At 34.0% G+C, this 26,321-nt stretch overlaps 1 protein-coding gene across 1 annotated transcript; it reads right to left on the bottom strand.

Annotated features, from left to right (window-relative positions):
- LOC139493183 (uncharacterized) lies at positions 1-25,956 on the bottom strand. Its single transcript, XM_071281374.1, has 12 exons — positions 25,854-25,956; positions 24,974-25,120; positions 19,924-20,003; positions 18,918-18,989; positions 11,079-11,211; positions 10,346-10,477; positions 9,485-9,558; positions 6,403-6,474; positions 3,589-3,796; positions 1,252-1,355; positions 761-854; positions 1-352 (listed from the first exon to the last, which is right to left on the bottom strand). Exons 1-12 carry the CDS (start codon positions 25,864-25,866, stop codon positions 111-113), a joined length of 1,371 nt encoding a protein of 456 aa, XP_071137475.1. The 5' UTR covers positions 25,867-25,956; the 3' UTR covers positions 1-110.
- Positions 25,957-26,321: the final 365 nt, after the last annotated feature.

A 26,321-nucleotide genomic window follows, 5' to 3' on the forward strand; every position in this document is an offset into this window, starting at 1 on the left:
TAGTTTAAAGATTTAATAACATTCTAATAAACATTAAATGCAATCTCAATTTAGAGACAGTAGTAATGTAAGTACGGTAACAAGTGAATTGGCACAAGCTTAAAAGGACACTATGTAGACCTCCGAATATAACACATTGGCACTGCATTATGTGCACACGATACTGGACTTAGTCCATAGGTATAGACTGAATGTGAATGTATCCCAACAGAAAACGTAATGTAGGCAACAGCACACGAGTCCTGTGTTAACTGGAAATCATTCTCTAACAGCTGACTGGACACTATAGTATCGTCGCTTTCCCAGTACCAATACTGGTGCTTTATATCTCTTGTAAGTGACGTGAACGCCTCTATAAATAAGATATTTTATTTATATAAAGATATTTGTGTGCATAGAATAAAAAAAAATTATTGCAGGTGTGTAATAGAAATCCTCTTTCAAAAACTAATGTATTTACACATATGTAGATAGAATAAGGATTCACGGAACTTCTTTAAAATTAACTGTTCGGTAATAAACAAATCAGTGCCATATATTGAATCCAAATATGATTAAATGAATTTTGGTAATCGTTTTGAATGTCCGAATTATTGCTTTCGCCTTTATTGAATGTGATATCACGTCTGCTAGTCTCCTGTATTAGTCATATAAGTTAACTTTGCCTTTTCTATTTTAGGAGCAAACTATCTGCTTATTGAGAAAAAAATTAATGAAATGTATCCTCTATACAAACGCCCCGGAGACGAAACACACTCACCATGATTTTTATGCTGGAAATATGAGAATACTTCTAAGATCTCCGTTTTATCCGAGAATTTGACTAAACTAGCACATCTCTGATGGCAATAATCCTGAAATCATAGATGCTGATTGTTATTAAAAAGATAACGCCACACAATGTCACTAGAGCAGTAGATACAGTATAATTTAATCCAAGCAATTATCTGTTCATATTATCAGATACGGGTAATTGCAACATAAATATATTGGTGCTTCGTTTTCACCACTTCCATACATTTGTTTATAAAGAACAAGATATGAAATTAAAGGCAAAGTTGGTTTAATTTAGTTCTTCAGCGTCATTTTGGTTTCTTGTGAAGAGTTGTCTCAATGGCAATCATACCACATCTTCCTTTTTATATCAAAATTTTGAAGTTAAGGACCAGATCCAGCAGAAAAAAAATGATATTATATTCAGGAAATTTAAATTATTGATATGATAGTTTACCATTTTTGATACTAGCATACCTCAGCTTGTTGTTTGTTTAATGTTAGATTTCCTATGTTGTAACAGTAATGTCCATGTGGAACAAAACCAAGAGGACAGTCCCGATAGACATAGCTCGTACAGTCTGCAATAAAACAATCGTATTAAAACAAACAGTTCAAATTCAAGGTAGCGGAGAGTGTGGACAAGTGGAATATATGATTCATACTGAAACAAGTAAAATAACAAAAAATATCGTCGGATCGTCGAGGAAATTCAAAACGGAAAGTCCCTAATCAAATAGCAAAACAAACGCTCAAATACATCAAATGAACGGACAACAACTGTCATATTCATGACTTGGTGCTGGCATTTTTTATGTTGAAAATAAGATAGGACCTGGTTATATAGCTAGATAAACCTCTCACTTGTGTCACAGTCGCATAAAATTCCATTACATTGTCAACGGTGTGTGAAAAAAGCCATGCAGACATAATAGATGTAATATACACATGGAAAAAAGTATTGCAACACCAAATTGAAATTGAAATTAAACAAACACTCTTTATTTTTTTGTGATATAATTTGGTAAAATAGAACTAGTTAAACATTATTTAAGTATCACCTGAGTTTAATCAATAAATATCCACTCGGTAAGTTCTTATCTGCACATGCAGCTACTGTACCCGTAAACAGCAAAACAGATGTTTTTATCCTCATGGTTTTCAACACTTCAAATAACCAAGTTTTTAAAGTTATGTGATTGACACCTTGTAATGGGTCCTCGACAACTCTTAACTGCAGCAAGATGGCAGTTTATCAGCATGAGAGAAGTAGGGATGTCGCTGTAACAATTGCACGTATTGTTGGTCATCACCATTCCACTATAAGTCGTTTTGAGAATAAAAATCAGGCAATAAACGATGTTAAAGACCTTCCGAGATAACGAAGTCAGTTTGCTAGGGAAAATCAAGCATAATGAAGGTTGGGCAGAAGGAAACCCATTGCATACAATACAATCCTAAAAAGAGAGTGGTGGGCATACAGGAGCCTTTTAACAAGAACTGTTCAAGATCGACTCATCGCTACTGGTTATCGTGCGATAAGACCATTTCGGAGACCTTTCCTTACGAACAGACACACAGTTTTCCGTATCAAATGTAGTGCAGAGCTCGCCAAAGTTGGAAATTAGTATCGTGGAGGAAAATCCATTGTTCCAATGGAATTCGGTTCATCTTCCTTGGCCCGATCGTAGGCCGGATTTGAACCATATCGAGCATATATGGGAAACTATTGGGCGGAAAGTGCGCGATAGGACACCCCAGTTCAAACACAACATGAAATAAACAATGCTCTTCATCAGAAATGGTTGCTGCTACCTTAGCAACAAGTTAGTCGATTTATGGCAGGAATCAGAAGACATTTAGATGCGGTTATCCTTTTGAATGGATGAATGGAAGCTGCGCACAAACTACTAATTCTTTCGCGTATAACGATCAACCATGATGTGAACAGTCATCTGAAGATTAATTTTGAAATGTCTGACATTTTAAAGTTCGACTACAGTAAAAGTTGTAAAATGCATTTTTTTGTACAAAAAACACTTCATTTTGTTATTAGAATTGTGGTTAAATAAATCATTTTTTTTTCAAACATGTTTTGTTCGTTTCAATGCCAATGTTATCATAAACTATGTTTCAATAATTTCATACAAATATTTTATTATATTTTATCAAAAAAAAGAGGCTGATTTTTCAAGTTTTAAAAAATCAAGGTGTTGCAATACTTTTTTTCCATGTGTATAGATAAAAATGTCCAAAAATAGGAGTACAACAGTCAACACTGTGTTATAATCTGACAAACAAATATGTATCAAAGAAACACAAATGGAAACATAGAAAAAGCACATTAACAAAAATGAAAGACAAGAAATATTTTTTTTACTTTAGCACAATAACACAATTGCAGGATGTATGAGTAGTGTCACGTCATATGTAACAAAGAAACAAAAAAGCATATAGACAATGTACATTAGTAAAAATAAAAGAAAAGAATACAAAATTTTTAACATAGAACAATAACAAAATGACGGGATATATAAGTACAGAGCCACGTCATATGGATATCACCAAAACAGACTAAATAGTAACAGTAATTTTTCACAAATCAAGGAACCAAGTTGACATTTGATCCTTCCAGTTTTGACTAGTTGCAAGATTCCATGCTATTGCCACAACTTGGAACCCTTGTTTTAAAAGCTTCCATGTAAGAACCAATCATCTATCAAGGAAATTATGACAGGAACTGCAATCATCTGAGAAATACATAATCTATAAGCAGGCGCCACTTGAATATTAAAGTATAGTTAGTATACATACTATTAACAGGAACTGTATGATTAGGCACTGTAACAGTAGTGGTAGGAGTCGCTGTAGTAGGTAGAGGTGTTGTAGTTACAACTGGAACCCCGTTAGGATGAAGATTACAGCGGTCACCAGTACAACATCCACCAATCAAACCAAAGTCTCGTTTTCTTCCAAACTGGTTGAATGGGTGATTCGCAGGTGACATCAAAATCGAACATTGCTTAAACAGAAATCGACATAAAGTTATATAAATCAATGTCAGGCATTAATTGAGTTTTAATTACTCAATAAATACTGTTTTGTTTGCAAACAGATTCTCAAAGAAAGGATGACGAAGACAATATGCGCATCATGCATCTTGGAAATAGAGAAAACATTAATGTCTCTATTGTGTCATAATATCAATGCAAGGCTCCGTGTTGAAGGCCGTACATTGACCTATAATGGTTTAATTTTATAAATTGTTATTTGGATGGAGAGTTGTCTCATTGGCACTCACACCACACCTTCCTAGGCTCCGTGTTAAAGGCCGTACATTGACCGATAATGGTATACTTTTATAAATTGTTATTTGGATAGATAGTTGTCTCAATGGCACTCACACCACATCTTCCTAGGCTCCGTGTTGAAGGCCGTACATTGACCTATAATGGTTTACTTTTATAAATTGTTATTTGGATGGAGAGTTGTCTCATTGGCACTCACACCACATCTATCTATATCTTGATAGAAAGAATGTCGTTCATCCGTCCCTTTTCAACAAATGAATGTTTTAAGGCAGGAACTGTTTAACAACTAAAATAATCAGTATAGTACGACGGCTTTGTGAAAAAAAAGACTGTTCGAATCATGACTCGTTGGATGTACTTAGGTGAGTTTTGGAATGTGTGTAAAATGTTCGGACTCCTTGGTATTTTTCCATACTATACAATGTAAAATATTTTACCCGATAACACCCATTTATTTTTTCATATTTGACTTAATAGCTCATAAAAGGTCATTTACCAAAATTTAAGAAGATTCTTGATTTTCTTTTTTCTGTTTTGAGACAAAAATAATACCTATGCAAATATAAGGTAAAAGTCCGAGTCAGCCTTTTCCCACCATATTTTAAATCTCAAATATCTCAAAAAGGAGTATCGATTTTAAATTCTTGATTTATTATTTTTCACCTAACCTCACGTAAGTACATCCTTTAGTTCGTGTTTCGCTGCATAAGACACACTACACCGAAGATATGGATTGAGGACTGTACGCCATATTTTTTACCGGAAGTGTCAACTTTGTATTTAAACATTTACAACAGAATAGAATTAATGGTTTTGGGAATAACTTAAAGCCAAAAGTTTAATGACCAGCACAAAAAACAACATTTTCCTTACATGTTGAAAAAGTTGAATATTTAAATAATAAATTGATATTTCTATGTCCGCCATTTTAGGATATTACCTAAAGTAAGGGTTTTAAAGATAGACGTCTTATACATTGTATCCATGAGAAGCATGAAGAAAGGTTCCTGCACAATGTAATGATATGGGGACGAAGTCCCCAATTACGGTAGAAAAATCAATAAAAAAAAAAAAAAAAAAAAAATCGGGAATATTTCCCGAATTTTTCATTCTACTAATGAACTCAAAATCGTTAACTTTTTTTTCAGATCTAGTTCCTGTTCCGGTTTTCCCCGCATTTGCGCAGAAATCTGTCTTGTTTGCATGAGACTTTGAAAAAAAATTATATTTATCAGTCTAGTAAAATATAAGATTGGAACTCAATACAGTTTCATTTTTAATAATTGTTTGATTTGAAAAAAACGTTACCTGATGGAAGCGTTTCTTTTGTTTACATTGAATATGACGTCATAAATTAAAGAACGTCACAGCTAAATCCCTAACAACAGAACCAAAATCGGGAACGTTACGGTATTTCCGTATCCTTTATTAACATGTTTGAAGTAAAAAAATAATACATACAGACTTCGTCCCCATTCACAGGTTATGCCTGCCTCATATTAGTAGCAATACGTTAAAACACACTTCAATTACCCTCCCTAAAAAATAAGCTTATTTTAGAACAATGTCCGCCATGTTGGATTTTACCGGAAGAAGGGTTTTGTAAGACATCTAATCTATATAATACATCCAAAAGTAGTAACAAAAATGTTTGTACTGAATATTATGATAGTAGCATGATATTAACACCTATTCACATACTAGCCTTCGATATTGGGCTGATTTAAGTATGATGTCCCCCATTTTGAATTTTACCGGTAGTGAGACATTTTGTTTAAATGCCTCCCTATCTGTAATCAAAGAGTAATAGTTGAGGAAGGTGCCAAATTTCTTGCTTGTAGCAGGATTTGCCCAATTCGTCTGAAACGCGCGTGTAGCTGCCGGACTAGTAGAGTTTTAAATATCGAAAACGGCAATTCAATGAAACGTTGGAATATGATCAGTTATAGAATCGCAATTTTAGGATTAATTCTGTATAAACAAATTTCGACCTCGATCTCATAGAAGAAGAACATCCGTTGACCGACGGTAAATCGGCTTAAATTACATCATTAAACAATATCGACTCTAGCGTGTCGTGAGGTTACACAAAAAGCGTTGTTATATTTAATAGAAATGTACGGGGAAGTACACGAATGTTGACGTCCAGTATACCTAATGTAAAGATCGTATGATATATTACAGTTCAACTGAATTAAAAAAAAAGTCATTGTTTAAAAAGTACACATCATATATCTACTATCTATTAGTGGTTATAACTCTGCTTCGTCATTATTAATAACATGATTTTGCGATCGATTTCATAAAATATATATACCTGAGAATCCATACAACCTAATTCTACAACAATCTGTAGATCATTATTTAGCTTCTCGTATCCATAGCAAACCTTTAACGAATAAAATTCAATATAATAATAAAAGATATATCATACGATTAATATAAACAATTAAGGTAATCTCCTTTTAATGTGTTGTTAGATATACGTATATATGTTACAGTGAATTTGTATAATCAGGGATTATGTAGAATCACTGATTTTTCAGGGATTATGTAGAACCACTAAAAATATAGTGATTATATAGATTCCCTGAAAATGACCAGTGATTTTATATAATCACTGATAATTTTAATTATTACTAGAACACACCCGTGATATCACGGGTCCGTGATTGAATTAAAGTATATAACTATGCGCAAGCCTTATTTTAGTATTAGTATTGTCATCTGTTAAAGTCATGCCGATTATAAGATACACAGTTTTTCTCTGCTTTCAAGTCTTTCTGTTTGAACCCGTCGAACTGGAACTTATCAATTATTGGTAATATTAATTATTTGGAAAACAAAAGGTCCTGGAATGGAGTATTTTTTAATCAACAGCATTGTCCTATATAAGTTATAAGTAAAGTTGAATTCTTTGACTCGCTGTTTAACGTCATGCCCACTAACAAATTGAAAACTGTACCTATACGCCTTATTTTTAGTCCAGATTTTTAGTATTCGTATTGTTATCTTAGAAAGTCTAACTGATTAAAATACTACAATAGGTAACAATTTGACAATTTAGTAGTGCATGTCAACCCTGTGGTTATGACCCGTGTATATAGCATATTAATCCTGAATACAACGTTTGGTGGTGCGCCTGTCAGATGCGGAACGTACAGATAAGGTAATAGGTAACAGGTGAATATACTATTGGTATCGGTAGCGGACTCGACCCGGAACTTCTTTATTATTGGCAATGTTAATTACGTGGAAAACAAAAGGGCCTAGAGTGGTGTAATTTTTAATCTACACCTTTGTACTATATTAGTTATATATAAAGTTAAATTCTGTGATTCGTCGTTTTTACGTGATGACGGCTGACAAATTGGACCTCGTAATTTTAGTATTATAGATTCTACAACTTCCCTAATATGATTTCAGGGATTATCAATAATTAAAAGCTTCAAAGATGATATCTCAAACCAATTACACAAGTGGTTCCAGCAAGGATTTGTATAGTCTTACTATACAAATCCTTGGTTCCAGGAAAGGGAGATCCCAAAAAACTAATGGTCAATATTCACGAAAAGGCTGAAAAAGAATATCGCCTTGCTATATAGCATGGAATCCTGCTCGGATCTTTAATACAAGAAATCAGTTTGAGGTTGCTGATTACCCTTCATTGGTACAATTTGTACCTTCAGATGTTTGTGCTGAAAACTCTATTTCTCTGAGACGTGCCGTAATTTTTATCTTATTTGATGTGGAGGACAAGGTTTTTTTAATGTTGATATCGTGGTAAAAACAAATGTGAATTTGATAGATATGCCTGTAGAAAATCAGGGCAAATGTGTAATAGTCAATGCCATCCAAATTTAGTTTGTAAATAAAATGTTTAATATTAAAATATTATACATAACATTAACATTTATCAAAACAACTGTACCCATAAAAATAGTTTTAATGACAATTTCATTTTAAATTATTTCATATTCTCAACCTAAAAACAATTACTAAAACAATATGATAAAAAGAATAATCATTATGCAATTTAATATTTTCATACTGACTTCATCAACCCGCCCGTGTGGGCTCGCTTGGTATTATTAATATGTACAGTCAATATCAAAAAGGACCCGCTTGATATTATTACTGATAAAGTCAGTATTAAAAACAAAACATCAATTATTCCATATATATTTTGCTTATCATTTAATCATATTGTGCTTATCATTTGATTATTTTGTGTATAACATTTCAATATTTTTGTGTCTTTCATATTAATAAATTATGCCTAACGTTTTACAATATTAAGGTTATTATTATGATATATTAAGGTTAACTTAAGATATTTCAATATGTTATATATTTTAGTATCATTTCAGTTATTCTACATATAATCCCTGACGTTTTTTCTAGTGATTATACATAATCCCTGAAAGTTTTAGTGATTATATATAATCCCTAAACTAACCAGTGATTATACATAATCCCTGAAAATTTTAGGGATTCCACATAATCCCTGATTATACAAAATCACTATAACATATACATAATATTATAGGGTTATTGCATGAATATTGGGGAATATTGTCCCGAGTAGAATTTTATATTGCACGAGCTTGCGAGTGCAATATATGTTCTACGAGGGACAATATTCCCCAATATTCATGCAATAACCCTTTTATTGTATAGCAATATAATATTTGAAAGTAAAAATTGGTTTAAACTAAGATTTTGTCGTTAATGACGTCATGAATTTTGAAGATTTATTGCACTAGTGCAATATTAGAATTTATTGCACGCTAACTTTTGGTTACGTTCTGTGGGAAATATTATATTGCTATACAATAAATGTCATTTATGGATACCCCATAACCCTTTGTTTTTCTAGTCATTAAAAATTAGAAAAAATACAATATTTGAAATGAACGTTTTAAAGCTTGGTTGTTGAACCTTCAACTATTTATTTATTTAGATTAATTTAAATGTGTACTAATGAAGTGTAATGAGTTGAGTTATGTAAAAGAAGGAGGAAAGATACCAGAGGGACAGTCAAACTCATAAATCGAAAATAAACTGACAACGCCTGTCTAAAAATGACAGAAGACAAACAAACAAATAATAGAACGCATGATACAACGTAGAAAACTAAAGAATATGCAACACGAACCCTACCAAATATTAATGGTGATATCTGATGCTCCGGAAGGATAAGCAGATCCTGCTCCATCCGTCGTATTGCTTATGTTATAACAAATCCGATAATAGTCGGTAGGTCTCATTCATGAAAGGGGAGAGGATTTTAGTTACGACGTAAGGCAATGTGACGTGACGTCTGCAGCCGATATCGTCATATGCCCTTATTACAATGAGTCATATGCCCTTATTACAATGAGGTATTGTATACTTACTGTTCCATTACCACAGACGGTTATCTGCTGACATTGATTTGGGTTTGAAATTCCATCGCAGTTAAGACAATAGACTAAAAGAATAAACATAGATATAAATATAGGAATGTAAACATAAACTTTGAACCTATTTATATTTTGTTTATCCTTGTTTATCCGTGTGTATCAGTTTTACGACTTTCTTTGATATTTGGACACAATTATAAATAAACTAAAGAAAAACTCAATTGATATCTTGACAATTTATTTCGTGACCTTTATCTTACGGGCGCTGACTAAAAACCTGTTTATAGATAAAAAAAAAAAAAAAAAAAAACAATGTGTCGCCAGTACACGGATGCCCCATCCGCACTATCATTTTCTATGTTCAGTGGACCGTGAAAATGGGAGAAAATCTCTAATTTAGCATTACAATTAGAAAGATCATATCACAGGAAACATGTGTACTAAGTTTCAAGTTGATTGGACTCAACTTAATCAAAAACTACCTCGACCAAAAACTTTAATCTGAAGCGGGACAGACAGACGGACGAACGCACAAACCAGAAAACATAATGCCCATAAATTGGCCATAATAATGGATCTTCGTTCCTCGTCCGTCGTTATACTCACTAAAGCCTTCATAAAAAAATCCTTAGTTCTGGTCAATAAGGTCAATCCTCAAAATATGTAGCCATATTGAAACATATAAATATGTAATTTTCAGCATTCTTGACACACTCAACCTCTTCGTCTTTTGGAGCATTCGTACTGAAATATATGAGTTGCTGAAAAAATCATTCATATAAGTTGTTACTCATGCGGGCATAGTGCTTGACAATGTTTGATATTGGCATAAATATATATAACTACATTACTTACAACATTGCTGACACATGTGGGGACACAATGCTTTGACGCAGTCGTACTGACATGGATTAGGGTACAGCAGAGCAAATCTTTGACACGTGTCTTCGTCTGTGTTGACGCAGAAGTCACTACCGGAAGTAGGCACTGTTTTATATAAATAATGAATAAGTTATTGAGACTTGATAGAAGACATTTAATATCATTAACTTCATGTTATCATTAATTTGACAATAATATGAATTAGCTGTCATATAATTATATACTTAGTTTAACTTATGTCTTTACATTATAGTTACAAAAATGTGCTTTTGTACATGTGTAGATTATGAGTATTTGTTTTAATTCCCAGATGGTTGTTTTTAGCATCTGACATTAGTCTGTTTGTTTTACTTGGATATGTCAGCAGAGGTATCGACTAAGTCTGAAAATGAAATAACACGTTGTAAATGCGCTTTTTTCATTTATCTTCATCAGGAAACAGTTTTGCAGTTTTGAAATTATTAATATTTATAAAAATGTTGGACATTTTGAATCTGTTGTTATACTGAAATTGTCCTGAAATTGTGTTTTCCTTATCCAGTCTATATCTTGTACCTCTAGCTTGATTTATTGCTCTGTTAACTATTTTTTTTTATTTCTAATTATTTATATTTCAGTCTTTGTACTTACTCTGGTGGGGGTATATATATGAACTGATCGGGTTAGAGTTTGGTACTTGTCGTTATGCGTTAACCTATGTACATACCTATTGGGTTAGGTGTTGGTAATGGCGTCGAATTTAATAAAGATGGTTGTTTGTTGTTACATTTATCATGGTTACAACAACCTGCATCAAAATTTACTCTCTTGTCTTGCGAACTGGCAAACTGTTCACAAGTCTAAAAGAATATGCTATATGTTTATTCATTATTCACGACAAAAATAAGAAAAAAACTTAATATGTCGTCTATATGGTTTCTTATACTTGATTGGAAGTATGAATGACAACGTGGTAAATATCCAATTATTTTAAATGACGTAGATTTTAAAAGCAATAACACAGCACCGGAGGTTTTCAACAATCAGCAACACCCCGTATACTACGCAAATAAAGGCTCCATCGATTCTAAATGTGAAACAATTCATACGAAAACAATCAACGGCCCTTTTTGTGACTAATCAATAAACGACCAAAATAATTATATACCAAATAACAACCAACGACCATCACTACAGGTCTCTAGTTTGTTTACAATCACTGACTTACAGGTCTCTAGTTTGTTTACAATCACTGACTTACAGGTCTCTAGTTTGTTTACAATCACTGACCTACAGGTCTCTAGTTTGTTTACAATCACTGACTTACAGGTCTCTTGTTTGTTTACAATCACTGACTTACAGGTCTCTAGTTTGTTTAGAATCACTGACTTACAGGTCTCTTGTTTGTTTACAATCACTGACTTACAGGTCTCTAGTTTGTTTACAATCACTGACTTACAGGTCTCTTGTTTGTTTACAATCACTGACTTACAGGTCTCTAGTTTGTTTACAATCACTGACTTACAGGTCTCTAGTTTGTTTACAATCACTGACTTACAGGTCTCTAGTTTGTTTACAATCACTGACTTACATGTCTCTAGTTTGTTTACAATCACTGACCTACAGGTCTCTAGTTTGTTTACAATCACTGACTTACAGGTCTCTTGTTTGTTTACAATCACTGACTTACAGGTCTCTAGTTTGTTTACAATCACTGACTTACAGGTCTCTTGTTTGTTTACAATCACTGACTTACAGGTCTCTAGTTTGTTTACAATCACTGACTTACAGGTCTCTAGTTTGTTTACAATCACTGACTTACAGGTCTCTTGTTTGTTTACAATCACTGACTTACAGGTCTCTAGTTTGTTTACAATCACTGACTTACAGGTCTCTAGTTTGTTTACAATCACTGACTTACAGGTCTCTTGTGTGTTTACAATCACTGACTTACAGGTCTCTAGTGTGTTTACAATCACTGACTTACAGGTCTCTTGTGTGTTTACAATCACTGACTTACAGGTCTCTAGTTTGTTTACAATCACTGACTTACAGGTCTCTAGTTTGTTTACAATCACTGACTTACAGGTCTCTAGTTTGTTTACAATCACTGACTTACAGGTCTCTAGTTTGTTTACAATCACTGACCTACAGGTCTCTAGTTTGTTTACAATCACTGACTTACAGGTCTCTTGTTTGTTTACAATCACTGACTTACAGGTCTCTATTTTGTTTAGAATCACTGACTTACAGGTCTCTTGTTTGTTTACAATCACTGACTTACAGGTCTCTAGTTTGTTTACAATCACTGACTTACAGGTCTCTTGTTTGTTTACAATCACTGACCTACAGGTCTCTAGTTTGTTTACAATCACTGACTTACAGGTCTCTTGTTTGTTTACAATCACTGACTTACAGGTCTCTAGTTTGTTTACAATCACTGACTTACAGGTCTCTTGTTTGTTTACAATCACTGACTTACAGGTCTCTTGTTTGTTTACAATCACTGACTTACAGGTCTCTAGTTTGTTTACAATCACTGACTTACAGGTCTCTAGTTTGTTTACAATCACTGACTTACAGGTCTCTAGTTTGTTTACAATCACTGACGTACATGTCTCTAGTTTGTTTACAATCACTGACTTACATGTCTCTTGTTTGTTTACAATCACTGACTTACAGGTCTCTTGTTTGTTTACAATCACTGACTTACAGGTCTCTAGTTTGTTTACAATCACTGACTTACAGGTCTCTTGTTTGTTTACAATCACTGACTTACAGGTCTCTAGTTTGTTTACAATCACTGACTTACAGGTCTCTTGTTTGTTTACAATCACTGACTTACAGGTCTCTAGTTTGTTTACAATCACTGACTTACAGGTCTCTAGTTTGTTTACAATCACTGACTTACAGGTGTCTTGTGTGTTTACAATCACTGACTTACAGGTCTCTAGTTTGTTTACAATCACTGACCTACAGGTCTTTAGTTTGTTTACAATCACTGACCTACAGGTCTCTTGTTTGTTTACAATCACTGACTTACAGGTCTCTTGTTTGTTTACAATCACTGACTTACATGTCTCTAGTTTGTTTACAATCACTGACTTACAGGTAGTTTGTTTACAATCACTGACTTACAGGTCTCTAGTTTGTTTACAATCACTGACTTACAGGTCTCTAGTTTGTTTACAATCACTGACTTACAGGTCTCTAGTTTGTTTACATTGAGTGTTTACCTGCTTAGGATTTAACGTCAATTACTAGTATATCTATTATAACAAATTATAGCTCTTCTTAACACAGCCCCAGTCCCACTAGACCACAATCGCAAAATTTTCGTTGCTTTCACGATGCTACTACGTCCTCATTACGCTTTTACAACGATTCTGCTACGATTATACCACGTTCTCACCGCGCTTATTCTGCGACTTTACTACGCTAATCAGGATTTTTCTACGATCATCACGTTCTTACTACGACCATACAACGATTTATCCGAATGCAACACGATATGTTCACGCTTCTACTGCGATTATAGCACGTTCTTACCACGATTATACTACGTTCAAACCGCGATCTTACTACGTTCTTAGCAATAACGTCAATACGTGTTCCATATCAATACAGCCCATTCCTTCTATTTCTGATTAATATGTAGATTTATCGGAAACAATACTGTCATGCCACCACAATCTACAAAAACACGTGGGCGTGGTGGAAGGGGTTGATTTAGAGCCAGAGAGAACTCTGATAATAACGAATCCTGATCAAGCAGAGATGTCTGACCGACCAATCCAACCTAAATTACAACATATTGCTGGTCCATAAAGCTCAAATGACGATATTTTAGTGAACGATAGCAGAGATGACAGATGTGGCAAAATATATAGGAATATGTGGTACGAGTGCCAATGAGACAAATCTCCATCTAAGTAACACATAAAAGTAAACCATTATAGGACAAGGTACGGCCTTCAACACGGAGCCTTCGCTCACATCAAACAGCAAACTATAAAGGGCCCCACAAATTACTAGTGTAAAACCATTCAAACGGGAAAAACAACGGTCTAATCTATATAAAAACGAGAAGAATGGTTGAGCCGTTAGAGAAAATGGAAAAGTAGTCCTAATTGCATACAGACAAACAAAACCTGAAGAGATTCAATATGTTTTATGTGAAAATGACAATGAGAATGAAGGTCGTAGTATGAACATAGTCAGGTCGTAAGAAGAGCGTGGTGAGGACGGTAAAAACGTGCTAGAATCGTACTATTGTCGTGAACAGCGTGATATAGTCGTATCGGTAGCGTAGACGGGTCGTGGTGAGAACGTGGTGGTCGTAGAGAGGTCGTATTAACGTCGCTGCGAGATCGTATCGCAGTCTCTCCGAATAGAATCACGCTTTCGCTACGTTCTCGTCACGATGGTACAGCGACCTTTGCGATATTACTACGACCTTAGTGTGCTCTCACTGCTCTTCTACTACAATTTGATTTTGCCACGACCGCACAACGATTGTTTTGAACATGTTAAAATTTGGCCACGCTCATCAGATGTTGAAAACCTTACTGCGACCGTGATACGACCTTACTGCGATCTACACGATCGTACTATGATCATCAAAATTTGCATTTTTATCACAGACGGTAGTGCAATCGTTGCCTAGTGGGACTGCAGTATTAAATACGACAAGTACACACCCGTGATATCGCGGGTCCGTGACTGAATTAAAGTATATAACTATGCCTTATTTTAGTAATTGGTATTGTCATCTGATAAGTCATGTCGATTATAAGATACACAGTTTTCTCTGCTTTCAAATCTTTCTGTTTGAACCCGTCGACCTGGAACTTATCAGTTATTGGAAATAACAATTATTTGGAAAACAAAAGGTCCTGGCTATCCAGGAATGGAGTATTTTTTAGTCAACAGCATTGTCCTATATAAGTTATCTTAGAAAGTCTTGCTGATTGCTGAATAAAACTACAATAGGGAACAATTTGACAATGATTGAATTTAGTAGTGTCAGTCCTTTGATTATGGCCCGTGTATATAGCAAAATCCTAAATACACCGCCTGTCAAATGCGGAACGTACAGATAAGGTAATAGCTGAATATACTATTTGTATCGGTATCGGATTCGACCCGGAACTTGTTAATTTTCGGCAATATTAATTATGCTGAAAACAAAAGGGTCTGGAGTGATGTAATTTTTATTATCTTACCTCCTATACATTTCTAGGAATATGATTGGTTAAAAGCGACCTCGTGGAGACCGTGTATATTCAATATTAGGTTAGTAGGGAGGCGGGGCTTATTTCAATATTAGGTTAGTTGTGAATTTGCGACTTAGGCACTGTTTGATTATTTCAAATATTGAAAGTTCTTTTTAATATTGTTATATCAAGGTTGTTTTTTATAAATATCTATCGTTTACATTAGTTTTTTTTTAGTGCATATCAATTGAAGTAGGTTCTTAAAATTGAACACCTGAACACTTTAATACAGAAATAAGGAGATGTGTTATGAAAGCAAATAAGACAACTTTAGTCTAAATTCAACACATAAAGATAGTCGGTAAGATAAATTCGTTACATAGTGTGCTAGTGACCTAATATGATATATACAGGGTAAGTAAATTCCATATGGGGTTCGAGCTTCGCTCTCACCCCATATGGAATTTACTGACCCTGTATATATCATATTAGGTCACTAACACACTATGTAACTAATAATCTACACCATTGTCCTATATTAGTTATATATAGAGTTGAATTCTTTGATTTGTCGTTTTTACCCGATGACGGCTGACAAATTGGACCTCGTAATTTTAGTATTATAGATATAATTCTATAGATAACTAATCCAATCATAGTACTAAAGTACTGAAAATCAAATGACCGCAAGTTCTCGTGAATGGTCACAAGCACTTGTCTAAGAAAACCAATCACATCTCTATACATAGATATATGTTTTACTGAGACAAGTTTGTGCGTGGATAATGAATAAATGACAGGGAATTCAACCTCACTGTAATAATTATTATTGCATAGCAATATAAATGTTTCCCACAGAAATAACCAAAAGTTAGCGTGCAATAAATTCCAATATTCCACTAGTGCAATAAACCTTTAAAATTCATGACGTCATCATCGACAAAATCTTAGTTTAAACTAATTTTTACTTTCTTATATTATATTGCTAAACAATAAAAGGGCTATTGCATGAATATTGGGGAATAGTGTCCCTCGTAGAACATATATCGCAAGCTCGTGCAATATAAAATTCTACTCGGGACAATATTCCCCAATATTTATGCAATAACCCTATATTATATTGTAGTGATACAAATCAGTTATTAATTTTGTTATGTTTTATATTAATATTTGTATAAGATAGTTACGCGAATATGTAATTTTCATCCATTTGTATATCATTTTATCATTTATCTTACCTCCTATACATTTCCAGGAATATGATTGGTTAAAAGCGTCCGCGTGCAAACCGTGTATATTTGATATTAGGTTAGTAGGGAGGCGGGGTTTATCTCATACACGGTTAGTAGTGGAGTTACGTCCCTTTATATTCCTTATTAGGTAAGAAGGGGGCGGGGCTTATTTAATACACGGTTAGTAATGGTGTTATGTCCCTTTGTAAAAAACAAAACGGTACTGAGAAAAAATCTTAAAAGTTCCAACAGACGAAGAAATTGATGATTCAGATTGAAACAAATTCATAAAACACATTTACACATTTAAACCTTACAAGTCGTTATTGTTGGCATCTGTTTTTGTAGGATTAATGGAAGTATTTTCCTAGCGCTAACAGTATTGAAGACTTGCTTGTTTTGAGAATCACTAGTCTTAATTTCACACGTTAAGATAGTCGGTAAGATAAATTCGTTACATAGTGTGCTAGTGACGTAATACGGTATATATGGGGTCAGTAAATTCCATATGGGGATTCGAGCTTCGCTCTCACCCCATATGGAATTTACTGACCCCATATATACCGTATTAGGTCACTAGCACACTATGTAACTAATAATATTTAGTACAAAATACAGCTATTTTGTATATCTAATAAAGGTGCGTTTTTCCAGTCTGTATCCCCTTCCCTGTATCACATACCCCGTATCGCATAGCTAAACCCGTATCGCATACCCCGTATCGCATGGTGAAACCCGTATCGCATACCTTTTTTTTTTTTTCTTTTTTTTTTTTTTTTTTACATAAAGTCAGTTTTTTTTGTTTTTTTTTGTTTAAGAACAAATTTCCTCAAAATAGGTCAATTTTTTGAATGACGTCATTAATTGGTATGTAACGTCACGAACGTCAAGTTTTCATATTGTATGTGACGTTACGAACATCAAGTTTTCACAACATATTTTTTGGAACACTAAATGCAACTATAAAAATTACAAAACACTCAAATAAATACCATTATAAAACAAAAATATTTTTAAAACAACAGATTATAAGGTAACCCAGGTGCTTCCTATAAATAATTGAGCAGTTATTTTTTTAAAGGCTTTGAAACAAGACAAAAGCAGAACTGAAGGTAACCCAGTGCAGCTATGGATTAGAAAACATCTCATATAATATTATACTCTTCTGTTGAAATATATGATAAAGCGTATAATACATGGCAAAATCCGTATCACATGCCGTATCACCCTCGACCAATATCATCCCTCGGGCCTAAAGGCCCTTGGGCTGATATTGATGTCTCGGGATGATACGACATATGATACGGATTTTGCCATGTATTATTCTCTATGTATTCTACTACTCTAATAATAGTGCAGTGCAAGTGCATATTGGATACTCTCCTGTAATAATTCGATTGTCTTATATATTGGATTTGAGTAGGCATTCAAAGGAGTAGGTCCGGTCAGGGCCGATTTTGGCCTCAAATTTCAAATTCATCGAACGAAAGATGTTGGACACTTTTTAAACACTTAAGTGTCTATTTAAATTAGTTTTTGTAAAGAATTTTAATTGATTTAGTAATTAAAAACGCTCCGATTCAAGCTTAAATATGAAAAATCTATCAAATATGCAAAAAAACGTCCTTTTTCGAATGATTTTTGTCAAAAATGAAAGTGGCCGCATCTGTGTTCATCCTCAACCTTTATATATGTTATGTATTATCATCAAATACAACTTACATTTTAATATTATGAATGAACACGAATGCGGCCACTTCCATTTTAGACGGAAACCGTTTAAAATTTAACTAAAATGCTCAAATTGTGAAGATTTCAGTAATTTAGCATGACTTAATGATGCTAGTACCCGATATATGTGCATTGTTTTGTCAATAAGAGCCCATATTTATGTAGCAGAAGCATTCTACTTTCCAGTAAATAGCTAAAAGATTACATTTTCATACTTTTGTAAAACTGCTATATTTTGGGGCCAAAAAGGGTTCTTACTGAACCTACTCCTTTCGTGCAAAACGTTCTTGATATATTCTTCCGCCATATCAATATTTTCTTTTCTTTTGTGTATTATTCTATTCTTACCAAATAATTGACATAATTGGAAATGATAGTAACACTTACATCTTTAGTACTGCAACCGAGACGAAAAGCCTGATGTAAATCGTTAGTAAATGACTGGGCACTGAAACAGTACTGTAATATAATTTTAAGTTTTATTGTACATTATAAATATAATGAGAAACATGAGAAAAACTGTTTTATAACAAATCTTTAAAAGATTGTACAAAAGGAAATACTCATTCACATTTTCTGTTCTCCGTGAACAAAACCCGACCAAAGAACAGATAACAAGACTATCACATACACCCTCCGAAATAGAATAAACATACACACAAAGATAAACCAAAAACATGGTTTAGGAAGCGCGACTGTGTAGTTGAGTCAAACTAGTAATGTGCATGAACAAACATCTCTTTTTCCCTCTTAAGTTAAAATTTCATAAAATTAAAACACCCAATGATTTTTTTGGTCTTACTACCAAAAGGTTAACCACTAACTAAGCTACGAAAATAAAAGACATCTCATAATTTCAATAGCAGATTCAGTTTTAACTTGAACGTTGAAAATGTTTTGTGTCATTCAAAATATCAAGGTGCTCATAGATACATGTAAGCATACTTCATTGGTGTCGAATTTTTTTCTCGAAATAAACAAAAATCATGTATTTTAACTGGTTTAATCGATATAGGAAGATCAGGTATGAGTGCCAATGAGACAACTCTCCATCCAAGTCACAATTATAAAAGAAAACCATTAAAAGTCAATGTACGGTCTTCAACACGTAGCCTAGGCTCACACCAAACAACAAAAATTACTAGTGGTAAAGCATTGTTTTTCTTAAAAGGAATGCATCACGAGTCATATAAATAAGTAAATAAAATAAAAAAAAAAACATATTTAAGTAAGATTCTCTATTTTACTATCCTGCTTAACATAACATAAAGTCATAACGTTGTTTTATTGTTGGGGTGATGTCTCATTGATTTCCTTTTCTTTTTAATCACAACGAAGAGATAAAAGAAACAGCATCTTATCTGATGTTAGAAGATAACACGTGACTAATTACCTCATCATTACTGGAACATGTCTTAAAGCTGGTACAGTTACCCGGATCATTGATATCAGTACAATCATAACATTTCAGGGCTTTAAAAGAAAACAGACAAATATATTATAATCGTCAAAGTATTGTTATAAAGTACATGTACATATTGAATATTGAAAAAGTCATAATGCATAGTACATACTAGGACTATCATACTGGTAAACAGAAAAACAATAGTAAACAAAAACCTACAAGAAGAAAAATACAAATAAATTTTATAAGTATTTTTAGTTATTTGTTTGCACATCATACAAACTGTCGTGGTCTCGCGGTATAAGTAGAGGAAAACAGTTGTTTAGTTCGAACCAGCGCGTCACAATCGACTTTGTTTGATAATTTTCCTGCCCAGATCCGGTGGTTCTACATGTATTCTGGAACGCCAGCTTTTACACCAATAAACACCCACCATCGAGATTAAACAAAGAGTGCTTGCAGTGATGTTAAATACCACCAATCAATCAGTTCATCAAAAAGTCCTACATCTGTCATTTAATAAAGAAATTGGGGTTATGATTATATGTAAACTGTACATGGGTTGTGCTGTAATACTAAATTGTAAATGTTTTAAACGAAAATTTCCCTTGATATGGTCCTCTCAGGTACACAGTTTAAATCACCTGTAACCGGAGAGCTCGAATTTCATTACAAAATTACTTGTCTCCACCGGGACTCGAACCCGGGACCTCTGTGTTACAAGGCAGCGCGCTAACCGACTGAGCTAAAGAAGTACTTCCTTAGCTCAACCGCTTACGGCTGACTAAGTATCTACAAAATGTTCTAAGGGAAGCAATCCCGTCACACTCCCCCCACCTCAAGAGTCATCATACCATTATGACTCTCACACAAACATACCCTAGCTAGAATTCCTCTCTAACTACCGTGGGTTTTTTAGTTGGGCGCCAATGTAACCGGAGAGCACGAATTTCATTACAAAATTACTTGTCTCCACCGGGACTCGAACCCGGGACCTCTGTGTTACAAGGCAGCGCGCTAACCGACTGAGCTAAAGAAGTACTTCCTTAGCTCAACCGCTTACGGCTGACTAAGTATCTACAAAATGTTCTAAGGGAAGCAATCCCGTCACACTCCCCCCACCTCAAGAGTCATCATACCATTATGACTCTCACACAAACATACCCTAGCTAGAATTCCTCTCTAACTACCGTGGGTTTTTTAGTTGGGCGCCAATGTAACCGGAGAGCACGAATTTCATTACAAAATTACTTGTCTCCACCGGGACTCGAACCCGGGACCTCTGTGTTACAAGGCAGCGCGCTAACCGACTGAGCTAAAGAAGTACTTCCTTAGCTCAACCGCTTACGGCTGACTAAGTATCTACAAAATGTTCTAAGGGAAGCAATCCCGTCACACACCAATTATTGTCAGGTATCTATTGTCCATCTATTGTCCCTGTCAATCAATACAGCTCACTTCAATTATTATCTGTGGGGAAGTTCTCAAACCTGTTTCCAAACTTAGTTTATTTTGGCATTTCCTGGAGGAACGAAAAAAAGTGCACTGCAAAATCCTGGTAAGTTTCTATTTTTCTAAAACATTAAACATATTTGAAATTTATTTGTCTAGGGCATGATATGCCTTAAAACTTTTCCAGAGACTTCCCGAGGAAAATGATCCATTTTTGCACTTCAAGAAAATAAAAAGTCTAAAATGGAACTACCTTTAGAAACAGAAATTTCTTTTCAACCAAATACAAGATTTACCAATACCACAATCTGATTTGCAGGATGAACAGGAAGAAAACGTTATGGAAACGCATGGAGAACATTTTTTAGATACTGATAATTCACCGGAGTTGTATGAACTTTTACCGGCAGTTATCCAAACCCTTAAGAATGAAGGGGAAATGGACTCTTACGTGAAGTTCAATAGGCTTCTGGACGGGAATAAACTGCCTCTAAAATATATTGCATTCTTGTTATTTAAGGATGTTGTTTCGTGGTATTCGTTGGACGACTCTCATAAAATGCGTTATTCCCCGGAGGTGAAACAGTTTTGGCGAATAGGCCTCAAACTTTTTAAGGGAAGGTTTCTGAGATTTATGTGTGGCATGAAAAATCAAGGTCAAGATATCCAGAGACATTTGAATCCCGAAGATTCAGCAATTAACTTTGCAGTACCAGATCGTAAATCATTATGGATGGCTTTGGTGTGTTCTAGATCTGTTAGGGAGGATTTTGATGACACAACTAGTTGGCACACAGAACACTCATAGGTGGTTTTCTCCTCTTTGCTTCTATGGCAGGTATTGTGATGTTGAAGTAAAGATTTCTTGTATTGGTATGTTGCATTACAAATACTGCACCTTTCCTTAAGTGCAGTATCATGAGATGCAAGGTGACCCTTGTAGTTCCAAAGGGTAGCAAACCCCTTTTGGCAAACGTAACACTGATATCTAAACACCTTCTCGTGTATTGTTTTTACATGTAGTGAGAGTCCGTAAGTAGTTTTGTACATTTCCCACAAATGCTGCAAAGTTGTGTTTTTGGTGTTATTTCATGTCCAGGAGATGGATGTTAACTATCCATGTGGCGTGTCAAGTTTCTTTTGTAGTTGCTTGAAAACTGACAAACGTTGCATTTAAACTCATTTTGATTTTCTGTCTCCACTTCAATCGTTACAAGCGATTCATCAATTCCTTCTATTTCGAAAGATTCATCCATGGTCAATTTCTTAAATTTGAAAGAAACGAAACTTTATTTTCCTTGCATGGTTTTGTGTTGTGAAATAAAATATGTAGGTATGATGTTTTGCGTTTCAAGAAGATTGAAATTATGATATAAAATCCATCTTTAAAGTTTCAATAATCTTGATTGTCATCTAGGTAAATTAGGTGCACTATGCACTCCTGTTTACATGTTAAACGTTTGTTCATTGTTGAAGACCATAACGGTGGAAATGTGAAGTTTGCCGCTGTCAATGTCATATTCAAGCGCTGTATATGTAAAGCACAATACTGATATATATATATATATATATATATATATATCTAGCGCTTAACGCTAATACATTATATATACTAATATAAAGCGCCGAAAAGGAGAAAGAGACATACTCGCTCTTTAAACTTAAAAAAATTAGGGTTTTCAATTTTATTTGATTTAGATCTTAATAATTAAGAGATGCATTTATAATATTTATCTTATACAAAAAAAAGGTTGTGGTTTTGAAGACAAGCGTCATAAATCTTAAAGTACCCCTTTTCACAAAAAGTCTTAAGTGTAGAATTAATGATCTTACCACAAAAATGTTTAGTTGAATTGTTAAGGAATATTTTAGACTTGCATGTAAGATGCATGTAACACTTAAGATTTTTAGTGAAAAGAGGTCGTACAGAATCATAGATTTAAAGTCCAGCGCGGAAGATCTAAAGTCCACATCTTAACATTTCAGCTCAAGCGCTCGGGATGTAACAAATCCAGTGGTCGACTTTATATCTACACAGCGCACGACTTTGTATCTCAATTGCTTGATTTTAAATCTTTAGCAGTGGATGGATTTGAAATCTGCAGCGCTGGACTTAACATTAACGGCTCTGGATTTTTATATCTCCAGCGCTTGATTTCACCCTCAGTAGGAAGCAATCGCAAAATTATTGGGATCGAAATAAAATACCATGTTTAAAGTTAATAAGGGAGGGGTATTGTTTGTCTACATAACGATGGGTTGTATGTTTACTTTTTATTGATAAATTTTGGAACAAGTCTATGTATCTTATTATATGAAAAATGGAACTCCAAATTGATTGGTGCTTTTACATGCTTTGTATCATCATAAAATCGTTTTAAAAAAAGAATTAACAATGCCATAGCAAGTCGAACAAACCGCGCTATATATTGCAGGATTGAAACACGAAGTTTTAACAAATAAGTTCATTTTATGTTTTCTCCATTAATAAACAAACAAATTCAAAAATGTATCGTGTGTTTGTATTTGTCAGCTAGTTTGTTAATAATAATATAGATCTTACGTGTGCGTCATTGCACAATTCTGTGAATGTAAATGATAAGGACGTCTCGATTACTACTTACTTTGGAGTGAATTCAATAATTTATAGGAACACGACAGCGAATGATATTAATATAAATATATAAAGAAGTTTATCAGATTTAAAAATATCCCAATGGTTATAAAATATAATCTGAGGTTTTTTTTTTAAAGATATTTGATTTGTAAATTTCCTTTTTCTATATACATTTGTACTAAAATCGAGGTTTCTCATGAATACTGTAGCCAAAATCATTACTCTGCTCCCAAGCGACATTACAGAACTGCTCCAAGTGATAATACAGTCGAATGTTGTTTACCGACAAGCGACCGTACAGTGAAAATATTTAGTGACTTCTGTTTTCAAAGATTTAGAACTATTTGCTAGTGTAAACATGGTGAAGTTGAATATGATGAAAAATATATAATAATTCTTATTACACCAACTTAAAATTTTGTTAAAAAAACCTTTTAAAGTCAGATTTTCAGCTGAATGAAGACAATCATTTGCATAATTTGGGTCGGAGCTCTTACTTTTATTCCATTTTTTCCCTGTTTTCTTGCCTCTAGAATATTTTCTGACCCCTGGAATATTTAAATATTATTGACAGATGCAATACCTTTCTCATATGCATTAAAAGTGAGCCCAGAGATAGTAATTATATAAAACACTTACCTTCTCCGTAGCTGAAAATGCTCTCGAATGTCGGAGCCCCAATGACCAAAACATTAAAACACCGTACAGTTCCGTTCCCACACTGTGGTACAGGTAACTAAACAAGGTGTATAGATGAGAACAAATTTAATGTGAAACTAGTGTACATTACATTAAACCCAATGTAAACATGTTTACTGTACACGGCGTTTGGTGTGAACACGGCCTTAAATGTCAACATTTTTTGACACAACATAAACTATGTCTCAGACAGATTCATGTAAGACAAATCATTGGATTTACATAAGATCTAGAGACCCAGCACCAGTCTTTGGTATATATAATACATACCACAGTTCCCACATGATCGTTTACAGAACCTAGACAGACATGAGTCGGTACAAGTATCTGGTACCCTGTGGAGTAACAAATTACACAGTATGTTGTCGACGTCTGAGCACAACTCAGAATTGACCACACTTATCAACAGCAAAGTAACTGAAAAACGAATGCAATTATATTATCGTTTTTATTTTCAAGGGTATTCCATGGATTTACATAATTGAAATACATTAAAATATGTATTGATATGTTTGCAAATTGGGGAGGGTTGGCACCTTCACACATGTTTAGCACCGCCTTATTATGTATGTGCCTGCTCCAACTCATGAGTATATAGTTCAATGGCTGTCGTTTGATGCTGTATATCATATTGTTTTTCAATTTTTGTTTTGTACATAAATTTGCAGGTCGTAAATTTCTCGTTTGAATTGTTTTGTGTTTGTAATTTTGGGGCCTTTCATAGTTGACTATGTGATATGCGTTTAAATTATTGTTAAAGGCCGTACGGACCTGTAGTTGTTTACCTCTACCCATTTGGTCTCTGTTGGAGAGCTGTCACCTTGGTAATCATACCACATCTTTTTATAGCCAGGTTAGTCATGTATTTGGGATGACATACCTATCCCGTATGTATGATTATAAATATTCTGATGTTCTAGCTTGTCAAATATTTAGCTATCATTGACGTACTAATATGTCTTCAAGAAATCTAAAGGTGTTCTTACATGCTAAATTTTATATACATTTAGTTTATCTTTGTCTGAAATATGGAAAGTCATTAACATAATTATTGTTATTTCTATAATTTGATTTAAGAAGTTAAGACTGATATAAAAGTTCCTGTATCTAAACAATTCTTTCGATTTTAGATAAATATTATTTGTCATACCTATAATCAACATATCAGTCCATAATTTCTCCGGCTTTTCTTATCAGAGATAAGTAAGGAAATGAACTTTAGGTAAATCAGTACTGTAAATACAAGCCAGATCAATAAAGTGTCCTCTCGCAGGATGGTTGTTTCTGATAAACAAGGTACAAAACAGAACAAGGAAGTTAGGAACTAAGAAATAATCCTGATAAATACGGAGTTAAATATATCAAAATGGAAGCATTTGGCGATCAGTTCAAAACAAACTTCTTAGTGTTAAAACTGAAACGTAGAAGTGAAACTCATTCTTTCAAAAATGAGTTTCAATGACGTATTTTCATGTTATAAAGTCGTTGTCAGTTTCTAATTGACTTCGACAAGTTTGTGTCATCAGCCCTTTTTTCTATGATTGTCAAACGATGAGAATCTTTCAGTATTTCGACTTACCTTTGGGATTGTCAAACGATGAGTATCGTTTGAGCTTTT

Source organism: Mytilus edulis, chromosome 10 (genome assembly GCF_963676685.1).
Source record: "Mytilus edulis chromosome 10, xbMytEdul2.2, whole genome shotgun sequence".
Taxonomy (NCBI): domain Eukaryota; kingdom Metazoa; phylum Mollusca; class Bivalvia; order Mytilida; family Mytilidae; genus Mytilus; species Mytilus edulis.

Coding starts and splice junctions, on each gene's coding strand:
- LOC139493183 (XM_071281374.1), bottom strand. Junction 20,004..24,973: donor ACGATCATGTGGGAACTGTG/GTATGTATTATA, acceptor TTTCTTTTAAAG/CCCTGAAATGTTATGATTGT. Junction 6,475..9,484: donor CCGTCTGTGGTAATGGAACA/GTAAGTATACAA, acceptor TATTCGTTAAAG/GTTTGCTATGGATACGAGAA.